General features: G+C 41.0%; 1 protein-coding gene across 1 annotated transcript in view; it reads left to right on the forward strand.

Annotated features, from left to right (window-relative positions):
• Positions 1 to 13,295, forward strand: part of LOC121285105 (contactin-associated protein-like 5) — an 834,028-nt gene that overhangs the window by 565,311 nt on the left and 255,422 nt on the right. Inside the window, exon 18 of the mRNA XM_041201256.1 lies at positions 2,736 to 2,975. Within this exon, the coding sequence (XP_041057190.1) occupies positions 2,736 to 2,975 (240 nt within the window). The remainder of the gene's footprint in view (positions 1 to 2,735; positions 2,976 to 13,295) is intronic.

Below are 13,295 nucleotides of genomic sequence, written 5' to 3' on the forward strand. Positions count from 1 at the left end.
TGACTAGTTTGCATTCAAATTCTCTTTTCCTTTCCTTAAGTTTCTTCATCTTCCTTTGCTGGGTTCTAAATTGTTCCCAATCCTCAGGCTTACCACTTTTTCTGGCATCCTTATAAGCCACTTCCTTTGATCTAATGCGATCTTTAACTTTTTTTTATTAACCGTGGTTTGTTTAGAGGAATGCCTATCTGTTGTAGACCATGTAGAATTTCTTTAAATACTAGCAATTGCCTGTCTACCATCAAACCTTTTAGTGTATTTTCCCAATCTACCATAACCAACTTGGCTTTCATTTCATCATAATTTCCTTTATTCAGACTTAAGATGTTAGTTTCAGAATGAACTATATCACATTCAAACATAATGTAAATTCTATCATGCTATGGTCACTGTTTCCCAAAGGCTCCTTTACAACTACGTTATCAATTAGCCCTTTCTCATTACAATAAATCCAAAATTGCCCAGTCCTAATTGGATCCTCAATGTACTATTTCAGAAACCCATTTCATCCACACTCCAGGAATTCCTCCTCCAGGGTATTAGTGCTGGCTTGGTTAACCCAGTCTATGTGTAAATTGAAGTCACCCATTATTACTGTATTACCCATGTCACATGCATCTCTAACTTCTTGATTTATACCATGCCCAACATTAGCAGGATAAAAACAAAAAACTGCGGATGCTGGAAATCCAAAACAAGAACAGAATTACCTGGAAAAACTCAGCAGGTCTGGCAGCATCGGCGGAGAAGGAAAGAGTTGACGTTTTGAGTCCTCGTGACCCTTCAACAGAACTTAGTGGCCCATAAAAAACTCTCACCAACGTTTGCTGCCTCTTGCTGTTTCTTAGCTCCACCCAAACTGATTCGACATCTTGACCCTCTATAAGATCCTCTTTTACTGATGTTGTCCCTTATTAAGAGTGCTACCCCACCCCCTTGACGTTTTTGCCTCTCCCTTCTAAATACTGAATATCCTTGGATATTCAGTTCCCAATCTTGGTCACCCTGTAGCCACATCTCCATAATGACAATTAAATGATTTCCATTTACCTCAATTTGTACACTCAAATCATCACCCCTTTTGCAAATGCTGTTTTAATATTATTCTCTATTCTGAAATTACTTGATGCTTACCTATGCTTTGTCTGTCTTCTATTTTTGCTTTCTACTTTTCTAACTCCTTTTACCAGTTTTGCTTCTCTCAAATCTGAGCTTCCTCTCAGGTTCCCACCCTCTTGCCAATCTAGTTTAAACCCTCCCCAACAGCACTAGTGAATCTCCTTGTGAGGATATAAGTCCTAGGCCTGCTAAAATGCAGCCCGACCATCCTGTACACCTGTCCCAGAGTCAGTCCCAATGCCTCAGAAACCTGATGCCCTCCTTCCTACGCCAGTTCTCCAGCCACGTGTTCAATCCCTCAGTTTTCCTATTTCTATACAAGGGAAGAGTCTGAAGAAGAGTCGTACAGCCTTGAAACATTAACTTTGTTTCTCTCTCCACAGATACTGCCAGGCCTGCTGAGTTTTTCCAGCATTTTCTGTTTTTATCCCCTATTTCTATGCTCACTAGCACATGGGACTGGAAGTAATCATGAGATTGCTGCTTTAGAGTTCCTGCAGGAAGTCTAACGGGCAGCTGATGCAATATTGCTCTAGACAAATTCCTACCCCTATCTTTCTCAGGCAGCCCATACAGTTTCTCTGAAGTAGAAGTTGACATCTTTAATCATGGTTAGCACCACATTTTGCTATCTTGAACACCAGAGTGTACACACACACACACACACACACACACACACACACACACACACACACACACACACACACACACACACACACACACACACACACACACACACACACACACACACACACAGAGTCAGGTCTTTATTGAGACACCTTACTCACGACTCCCATATGACTGACAATGACTTACTTACACTTACATACCTATTTTCCCATTGATCATAACCATTTAGGCATATTATCCAGAAATCACAGTGAAGCAAAGATCCATACAGGTGCCAGTTTAACTGATTAAATACAGTTAAACTACGACACTTAGTTTGGCCAATTAATCGTAGGCAAAACAAGTTAGTCGCACACAGCTAAAGTGCATTTTGTCCTTTTCAATCCCATCTAATGATCTCATTACCATGATTATATTGCCTTAATTAGCTCAGTACTATTTCTGAATGCATGCTTTCAGACATTGCATCATCCTCTTTATCTGTGGATTTGTCCATTGCCCACGCCCCCATACATAATACATTACTTGTTATCCCATATTCAGCTTCACAGTCCCATATTCAGCAGAAAGCTATTTTAACCCACTGTGTGCAGGTCCAATAGACTCCCTCAGACACTGAGGTCCTCAGGTAGTCAGGACTCCTGTTCTCACAGAGATAAAAACAAAAAAACTCCGCCGATGCTGCCAGACCTGCTGAGTTTTTCCAGGTAATTCTGTTTTTGTCTCCTGTCCTCACAAATGTCTCTGGAGTTTTAAAGAAGACTGTTTCAATTTTTGAATTGAAAGGAGCACTGTAGAAGAAAGAACCCATTCATAGGCTGGAGACGTTGCATAGAAAACAGAAAAAGTTGATATAAAAGAACAGTTGCCCAGTTTTATCTTCTGACATTTTTTTTCAGATTGTTTATGGTTATTTCATTAGGGTTTACCCTTGAACATGGCACAAGAAGGGGTTTAAAGTGTAACTTGTTCTACTCTAATTTCAGGAGGAACAGCTTCAAGACAGAAAGGATTCCTTGGGTGCATTCGATCCCTGCAATTAAATGGGGTGACTCTTGACCTTGAGGAAAGAGCAAAAATGACCCCAGGGGTCAAGCCAGGATGTCCAGGACACTGCAGCAGTTACGGCAATCTGTGCCATAATGGGGGGCGATGCATCGAGAAATATAACGGCTATTCCTGTGACTGTGGCCACTCTGCTTACGATGGACCGTTCTGTAAGAAAGGTAGGATGTAGCATTCTGATATCGCAAATTTTTAATTAAAGCTGGACATTGGATTCCATTAATGGCACATTGCAGATACACAATTTAATTTAATGTTATTGAATGGAACAATGTAATAGCTGTTGGTAAAAGTGTGTATAATGGATGTGTTAATTTTTCACAAGGGCACCATTACCAGGTAAGGCAAATCAGATGGTTAATTGAACAAGGCAACTACATTGCTGAAATAATTTGCTGGCAGATCATTGCTACTTATTACTCTCACAGGGTAATCAGCTACAAGAGCATATATTATGTTTGTGTTCTGTATAGACAACTTGGGAGATCCATCAAAAGTAGGTCATGATGATTATCTTAAAAAAGCTGACAAAGAAGCTGGGGCTATGATTCATTGCATGGGAAAGGAGAAAGGAGTTCAAAACGGAGGGTGCCCCAATCTTGAGCATTCCGGCACACCTCCTTGTGACTGATGACACCACTAGATCCAGAGTGACTTTAGTATTTTTGGAGGGAGCCAATACCAAGATTAGTTATAGTGTTCCCCTGTCCGTATAATAACAGAACCACACACACAGAAATGTAAGATGGCCATCTTTCTGCCATCATCATTGGCTGACTGCACTTGGTGCCTGAATGTCTCCTGTGAGGATCAGCCACCCATTTCTATGGGTGGCAGACTCACCTCGCTGCACTAATTAGCGTTTTCCACGTGATTTTTCAGATCATAACTTCAGCGGAAAACCTTGAGGACTGGGGCAGGGCAGAGGTGGATAACCATTTTTAGGCATTTCACCCAGAGACTAAGTGATTCTCCATTGGATATTCCGTGCATAGGCTTTAGTATAAAATGATACTCAATATCAGAGAAGAACAGGGAAGAGCATCAGACAAGGAACTCTATGCCAAGTCTGAGATTTCCAGTTTGTGTTAGCTGGTTCCTTGATATCTCACCTAGCTCAGAATCTGTAGCTTTCAGCTACATGTCAAGAGTTGGAGTTCATGATCGAAGTCCAATATGGGGCTGAGGAAGTGTCCAATCAACACTTCAAGTGAATGTAAAAGACTTTTGTGTGGATTCAGAAAGATGAAATAGAGCTGCTGGCAACCCTTGTATTCCTAATTTAAATATAAAAGGTTTCCATTAGGACTCGGTATTTTTTTCTTGGTTCTCTTCAAGGATGCACAGGATCATCTCCCAATCTCTTGGCCAACATTCTTCCCTCGCTCATTAGTTGTTTATACTTCTCATTGCTATTTGTGGGATCTTGCTTTGTGTAAAATGGCTGCTGCACTTATACAGAACAACAGCTCCTGTGCTTCAAAGACTATCTCAGGGTGTGGGTATTACTCTGAAGGTTGGAATTTAATACCCATCTCTTGTTACCCTGGGAAGATGGTGGAGTGCTTCATTTCTGAACCCCTGAAAACGTTTTGATTCAACTAAATGGCTTCCTAGAGCATTTCTAGGCAGTTAAGTGGTCGACCTTGTCGATGTGGGACTGCAGTCGCAAGTAGACCATGTCTGGGAATGACGATGATCCTCATTTTATGGTCAGTAGCAGAGCAACAGTACTCGCCACTGACCTGAAAGAAAGTTACCCGAAGAAAGATTTTGCAATCTCTGTGGTGTGGATTTTTCCTTTCTCGATGTCAGTTTGAATCTGGTGCTAAATCAAGCAATCCCCAGGCATCTAGCAAAAGCGTTATCAGTGAGTAAGAAGGATAAACAGCCATCCGTGTTGATGTATTCTCACAGACAGCAAACCAGGAAGTAAAATGCACTGTTCAACCTTCCCTTTTAAATACCATTTTACAGAGAACAAAATAAATGATTGGAGCATTCATATGGAATTAAGGTATAAGTTTAAATAGCATCAACAAACTTTTGAAAAGATTATTCTAAAAAATGGGGTTTTTAAAAAATCATAATTGAGCAATTTGACACTGAATAAATTGACATAAAAGCTTTTCAGGGCCAGTGAGGCTGTTTTGTATTAATGATGAACTTCGTTAAAACCTAGTTACAACCCATTCAACAAGATGTAGCTTTTTTCAAGGGCTTTTGCAGGGAGATCAAAAGCATAAAGTTCTCATCAGTTCAGTGATTTTTTATGTAATTGCAGTCTTGGAGGACTTCAGCAGCGCACCCTGTGTGGAAATCATTAGAGTGACTGGCAGCAACTTCTGAATGTCTGTATTTAACTGAGCACAAACAGACTCCAGAAGTTGGTGGCAGATTCAGAGGAGTAATGGCAAGAAACACTGAGAGTTTCACCATCATTACTACTGCAAAGTCTGGGCTAATGCATTTACATTCCCTAATGGGTTTTAGTAAACTATTTGTTTTTGTTCAAAACCATCCAACTACTTCCTGGCCATTGTAGCTGCTGTCTGCTTTTTATTACCACTGAAGGCAGGCGGAAGTAATGTTTTTACCCCCCGTTTGTTATTCTGCTTGTCTGTAAATAATAGATCTCCAAAACTGATGAGTGGATTTCAACAAAACTTGCTGCACTGATAAAGTATGGCCCAAGCGTTATAATTCACTGCTCATTCACTATGTAAAGGAGGAACCTGGAGCCTGTCTTCCCTTAACTTAGGCTATTGACAAAACTCAGAGAACATAGGCACAAACCCCCATTTCCTTTTCTCCACACCAGTGGAAACCAGTTCTTATATATACTTAAGAATAATGCCCTAACCTTTCCCTAATTGGTAACAGCTGCTCTCACTTTACAAGTATGGCATCACTTCATTCTGACAAGATTGCAACATAAACACCAAGGAATAACTGATTAGTTTCTTGGCAAAGATGCAATCCGAACCTGGATCCTGGAATTTTTAAAGGATGTGTTAACAATGGGAGATAGGGTGAATTGGCTTTTTAAAAAAAATGTTGCAGGTTTTTTTTTATTTATTTACAATGTTGTTGATTGTTTTAGAATGTTGTGGATTGTCACAGCTGATGTGGTAAAATTTGTCCCAGCTGTTGAAATGTGAGCAGAATTTTCAGAGTAGGTTGTTGAATGTAGATTAACCTGAAGCCTCCTCAGTGAAATGGAAACTATTACTAGAAAGATTTCTTTTCTTAGCTTCGTAGTTATAGAGCATGAACCAGGCAGGGAGAAGTCTCAGTGAAGAGCTTTATAATTATAATAATGTCAAGTTAACACAGCGTGGCAGAAGACTACATACTAATGAGTTCCCTCTTCACTTGTTCCAACATATTTTAAAACTGAATTCAAGTTCTGAAATTGCCATAGCAATTTGAGTTCATGTCCTGTGGGTTATTAGTTATGTCCTGTGTATTACCAGTACAGTAATATAACCAATATCCTACCATACCCTTAAATTTTACATCTATTTTAGCGATAAATTTTAAATTTGCTTTTGGGATATGGGCTGTACTAGCTAGGTTGTATTTATTCTCCAAACCTAGTCGCCCAGAGGATACTAAGGCTGCAAATTTCTGGGCATATTAGAGATGGCCTCGGAGGCAGAAAGGCTGGCAAAAAGGCCAGGAGGCCAATTGAGCAACTTAGATGAAAATTAAGGGCTACCCACTGCCTCCATGGACATTTTTCCCACATCTGGGGAGGGGGGGGTGCTGCTGCTATGTGAGGAGACTGCCGGGCAAAACCTGGTGGCATCCTTAACAGGCATGCCATGGCCATGGAAGGGCACCCCACTGGCAATGGCCACTCTTGAAGTAATGTCTCCTCCAGCGACCATCCACTGCCGCAATCGCCGGGGCCTGCCTCCCTAGCCCTGGCGTCCCCCAACCCCGCTTAACCATTTTCCAGCGTGCCCAGCTACTGTGGAGCCCTCTCCTTGGTGTTGCAGCCTCAACAATGGACACCGCTAGTGGTGGCGCTGCTGAGGTTGCTGAGTTGGCGGCTCTCTGATTGAGCTGGCAGCTCCTGGGGCTGGGCCACCATCCTCAGTTGGACAACAGCCCTGGGTCTCTCGGCCCACCAATCTGGGGTTGCCTCCCAACTTCACCCCTGGCAGCAGAACATCTGCCATCTGAACAAAATTCAGCTTTGAGAGTCAACCACATGATGTGGAACCGGAGTCACATGTAGGCCAGAGCCGGTAGAGGGAATAACTTCCCTTTCCTGAAAGACATCAGTGATCCAGTTGGTTTTCTGTGTGAATCAACTAGTTTTCATGATCAGTTCTGGCGCTGGCCTACAAATTCATCGGTATTTGAATGCTGGGTTGCTAACCCAGAGCTTGGTAACTATGCCCTGTGCACGGCCATTTTGAATGGCAAGATCTGCAATCCCTGTCTTAGACTTCTCCTTTATTGCCCAATCATTCCTTATATGATTCAGTGTCTAATTTTGTTGCTTAACAAAATAAATTTCCAAATTTGCAGATGACCCCAAATTGGAGATGGTGGGGTGGGTTTGAGGCTGGGCGTTGGGACGGTGGGGATTGAGTAGGGGAAGGGGTTGGAGGTGCAGTATTGGGTATAGTCAACACTGTGATGGGCTGTAAAAATTTATTAGAAAGCATTAATCAATTAAAGAATAGCCATATGATTAGCAAATGAATTTCAACATAAATAAATGTGAGGTGTATTATCTTTTGCCAAGAAAAATAGGAGATTATGTTTATTTTGAGAATAAGAATCTAAATGGAATAGAGGAGCAATGGGATCTGGGAGTATAAATAGCCAAATCATTAAAAGTAGGGACACAGGCTAACAAGGCCATAAAAAAACAAACAATGCACAAGGTTTTATTTCTAAAAGGATAGAATTGAAAAGTAGGGAAAATATGCCAAACCAGTATTGAACCTGGGTTAGACCACACTTAGACACTGAGTACAATTCTAGTTGCCATATTCTGAAAAGGATATAGAATTGCTGAAAGGTCAAAAAAGATTCAGAAAGATGACATCAGAAAAGTCGGGGTATAATTTTTGTTCTTTCACGCAATATGGGTGTCATTGACAAGGCCAGCATTTGTTGCCTACCTAGAACTGAATGGCTCACTAGGCCATTTCAGAGGAAAGTTAAGAGTCAACCAACCACATTGCTGTGGATCTGGAGTCACATATAGGCTAGACCTGGTAAGGATGGAGTATTTAAACTGGTGTGGCAGGGGGATGGGATCCCAAGAGTAGGATCAGATAGGTCAGATACAGGTCAGAAAAATGGAGGTAGAACATTATCTAGGTAGGTCGTGATAGACATGGAGTAACAGGAGAAGCAAACTTTAAAAAGTGTCCAACAAGGGAAATTGATGGGGTTAAACTGTTTATACTTCAATGCAAGGAGTATTACAAACAAGGTAGATGAGTTAAGGGCACAGGTAGACACATGGCAGCAGGATGTGATTGCTATAATGGAGACCTGGCTAAAGGAGGGACAAAACTGGCAGCTTAGTATCCCTGTTTATAGAGCCTTCAGACATGATAGATTTGGAGATAGAAAATGAGGGGGGAGGGGGTGGTGGTAGCACTAATGGTTGAAGAATCAACTCCAGTTGTGAGAAGGGATGATATACTAAATGGTTCAACAAATGAGGTTTTATGGATTGAGCTTAGAAATAAAAAAAAGGGCAGTCATACTACTGGGAGTATACTACAGACTCCCAAATAGTGAAAGGGAGATAGAAGAACAAATATGTAGGCAAATTTCTGCTTGTAAGAACAAGAGGGCAATAGTAGTAGAAGACTTAAACTATCCTAATATCAACTGGGATTCAAACAATATAAGAGGCACTGAGGGAGAAAAATTCATGCAGTGTGTCCAGGAATTTTTTTTCAACCAATTAGTGACAAATCTAATGAGAGGAGGTGCAATTCTAGACCTAGTCTTGGAGAATGAAGAAGGGCAAGTGGGTGAAGTGACAGTTGGTGACCATTTCAAGAACAGTGATCACAATTCAGTTAGATTTAGCATTACTATGGAAAAGGGCAGAGATAAGGCAGGAGTAAAAGTCTTGAACTGGGTGAAGACAAATTTTGGAGAAATGAGAAGGGACTTGGCTGAGCTGGACTGGACAGCACTGCTGGAGGATAAAACAGTGGAAAACCAGTAGGAAGCACTAAAAAGCAAGATCCTAATTGTACAAAGTAGACATGTCCCCTACAAAAATAAGAGTGGTCCTGCCATATCTAGACCTCCCTGGTTGTCTAGAGGAATACAGGGGAAGATCAAACAGAAAATTAAAGCGTACGATAGGCACAAAGAACTAAGCACTGCAGATAGCCTAGACGAATATAGGAAGTGCAGGAATGAAGTAAAAAAGGAAATAAGGAAATCAAAGAGAGGTCATGAAAGAAGATTAGCAAGTAAAGTTAAAGATAACCCAAAGATGTTTTACCAATACATTAATGCTAAAAGATTAGTTAAGAAAAAAGTGGGACCTATCAGAGATGAAGATGGAAACTTGTGTGTAGATGCAGAGGCTATGAGAAGGGTTTTGAATGAATATTTTGTCTCCGTGTTTACAAAGGAAAGGGAGGATGTAGATATAGTAGTCGAGGAGGAACACTGCGAGATATTGGTTGGGATAGTCATAAAGAGAGAGGAAGTACTTGAAGGATTGAAATCCTTGAAAGTTGATTAGTCACCAGGGCGAGATGGATTATTTCCGAGGCTGCTGAAGGAAGTCAGGGAGGAGATAGCAGATGCTCTGAGGATGATTTTCCAATCTTCACTAGATACAGGGGAGGTACCGGAGGACTGGAGAAATGCAAACGTAGTTCCATTGTTTAAAAAGGGATCAAAGGAAATGCCAAACAATTATAGGCCAGTTAGTCTTACATGGGTGGTGAGCAAATTAGTAGAATCAATCCTGAGACATAGGATTAGCTGTCATGTGGAAAGGCATGGACTAGTCAGGGATGGTCAGCATGGATTTGTTAAAGGAATGTCTTGCCTCACAAATTTGATTGAATACTTTGAGGAAGTGACAAGAAGGGTTGATGAAGGTAGTGCAGTGGATGTTGTGTACATGGATTTTAGCAAGGCATTTGACAAGGTCCCACATGGCAGATTGGTCAGGAAAGTAAAAGCCCATGGGATTCTGGGTAATGTGGCAAACTGGATAAAAGGTTGGTTTTGTAACAGGGAACAAAGGGTAATGGTCGATGGATGCCCTTGCGAATGGAAAGTTGTCTCAAGTGGTGTTCCACAGGGCTCGGTATCGGGACCGTTGCTGTTTGTGGTATATATTAACGATTTGGACGTGAACGTGGGGGCCACGATTGGGAAATTTGCAGATGACACAAAGATTGGCCGAGTAGTGGATAGTGTAGAGGATGCCCATCATCTCCAAAACGATATAGAAAGGTTGGTGAAATGGGCGGTAAAGTGGCAGATGGTTTTTAACATAGAAAAGTGTGAGGTCATACATTTAGGGAGGTCAAACAGTTACAGGGATTAAACAATAAATGGGAATATACTAGGAGTGATAGATGAAGTGAGAGATCTTGGCGTACAAGTGCACAGATCCCTGAAGGCAGCAGTTCAAGTTTACAAGGTTGTAAAGAAGACATATGGAATGCTCTCCTCCATTGGCAGAGGTATAGAATGTAAATGTAAGGATATAATGTTGGAATTGTATAACACACTGGTGAGGCCACAACTGGAGTGTTGTGTGCGGTTCTGGTCACCACATTACAGGAAGGACGTAATAGCTCTGGAGGGAGTGCAGAGGAGGTTTACAAGAATGTTGCCAGGGTTAGAAAAGTGTAGCTATGAGGAGAAATTGGATAGGTTGGGGTTATTTTCCTCAGAACAAAGAAGGCTGAGAGGTGAATTGATTGAGCTGTACAAAATTATGAGGGGAATAGATAGAATGGACAGAACGAAACTGTTTCCCTTGGTTGAGAATTCTAGAACCAGGGGACATAGATTCAAAACAAAAACAGAATTACCTGGAAAAACTCAGCAGGTCTGGCAGCATCGGCGGAGAAGAAAAGAGTTGACGTTTCGAGTCCTCATGACCCTTCGACAGAACGGAAGGGTCATGAGGACTCGAAACGTCAACTCTTTTCTTCTCCGCCGATGCTGCCAGACCTGCTGAGTTTTTCCAGGTAATTCTGATTTTGTTTTGGATTTCCAGCATCCGCAGTTTTTTGTTTTTATTTTATAGACATAGATTCAAGATAAGCGGCAGAAGGTGTAGAGGGGACATGAGGAAGAACTTTTTTACACAGAGGGTAGTGGATGTCTGGAATTTGCTGCCCAGGTTTGTGGTAGAGGCAGAAACTCTAAACTCTTTTAAAAAGTACCTGGATCTGCACCTTAAGCACTGTAAGCTGCAGGGCTATGGGCCAGGTGCAGGAAGGTGGGATTAGAAAGGGCACCTGGGTGTCCTCAGGCTGGGCTTGGACAAGATGGGCCGAATGGCCTCTTTCTGTGCTGTAACTTTTCTTTGGTTCTATGATAGGTTTCCTTCCCTGGAGGATATTTGTGAACCAGATGGGTTTTTACAACAATGATAGTTTCATGGTCACCATCACTGAGATGAATATTCAATTCCAGATTTTAAAAAAAAAATTGAATTTAAATTCCACCAGTTGCCATAGTGGGATTCAAACACTTGTCTTTCGAGCATTACTTGAGTTCCCTGAAGTGCAGGGACATTACTACTACACCACTGTCTCCCACTACTTTATGGTTGAAGAGCTGGCTTGGTTTCTTTTCTCTTGAAAGGAGAAGGTTAAGGGGCGACCCAACAAAGGTCAATAAAAAATATGAAAGGTTTTGTTAGACTAAACACATATAGAATATTTTTGCTTGAGTTGAGGAGCAAAACTGGAGACCATCAATATGAGATAGTCACCAAGAAATTCAGCAGGGAATTCAGAAAAAAATCTTCTTTGGCCAGAGAGTGGTAAGGATGTGAAACATGCTACCACAGGGAGTGATTGAAGAGAATAGTATAGATGCATTTGTGGAGAGGCTATATAAGTATACAAGAACAAAGAGATACAGGATTATGCTGTTGGAGTTATTTGAGAAAAAGCGGGAAGAGGCTTGAGTGGAGCGTAAATGCCAGCATGGACCATTTAGGCCGGAATGGCCTGTTTCTGTATTGTATATCCCATGTAATCCTACGCAATATCTAAAGCACTCCTGTGAAGCATTTTATTATGTTAAAAGTGCTACATAAATGCAAGTTTTTGTTGTTTATTGTTAAATTCACAAAAAATGCCAATATATTTATTAGGCGTGGTTTGGCTTTCAAAATCCCGTGCATTAGATTTATTACCTTAACTCTCCCTCAATATCCTTGAATTCCCTCCTAGTAGTTTCCAAATTATGGGTATCAAGTAACTAGTCTATAAATCTCAGGAACATATTTCTTTTTTTAAAAGATTTGAAATGATACTCGCTATTTTTTAGTCCTTTTGGACTGCTATTAAATTCAATACACTTCACAAGATTTTTAAAATGGTATTCTGTCCTTTCCTTCACATTTATTCTGCCAAGTTTCACAAGGATCTAATGCTCTAGAAGCCTTTAGATATGCCAGTTTAATTTCTGACTACTATCTTTCTCCATTGATTCCAATCCAAGCCCTGCCATTTTAATAGGCTGCTTTACAACATCTCTAATGCAAACTGTTGTGAAATGATAATTGAAAACTTTTATCTTGCCTTCAAGCTCCTTTCCCATTGCATCTCTGTCATCCTTGAGGGATCTGCCTTGCTCTTCCACAGTTTCTCAGTATATATATAAATATATCTCAGTAATCTTTTCTTCTATTCCCTTAATGTCCATTGTCATTTGCTTTGCAATTGTTGGTATCTTTCATTTTACTACAGGAATATAATTGCTTGTCTCTATTGTTATTCCTATGTTCAGAAGCAGTCTTACAGGAAGCTGCCAAGCCGTGAAATGTTGTTGGAGATCATATTCAGACACTAATGTGGAAGCACACCACTGAGTATTGGACCTACTCACAATGCCTCCCCGACCCTCAAAAACAGGCACTTGGTGGGGAATTAAACTGAAAGAGTTCTAGTTGTAGTTAGTTACATAAAATTATATGTTTTTATTGGGTTCTATTCTAATAACACAGTGGGTTTGGTTCATGAATCAATGGTAGCAACAAAATGAGAAATGGTTGTTAATCTCTACATCCTAGGACATCCCCTCCTGGATTAGCTTCTTAGACTAGACACTAATCCAGGTACAAGCAAGTACCTGAGCATTAGCAGCCATGCCTTCAGCAGGCCTAGGCCTGAAGCTGTGCGATTCCCTCATGAAACCTCACCACTTCTCTCCCCTCCATTAAAACTGTTTTTAAAATCTACTTCTTTCACCACACTTTTGGCCATTTGTCCTGATAT

Source organism: Carcharodon carcharias, chromosome 12 (assembly GCF_017639515.1).
Source record: "Carcharodon carcharias isolate sCarCar2 chromosome 12, sCarCar2.pri, whole genome shotgun sequence".
NCBI lineage: Eukaryota > Metazoa > Chordata > Chondrichthyes > Lamniformes > Lamnidae > Carcharodon > Carcharodon carcharias.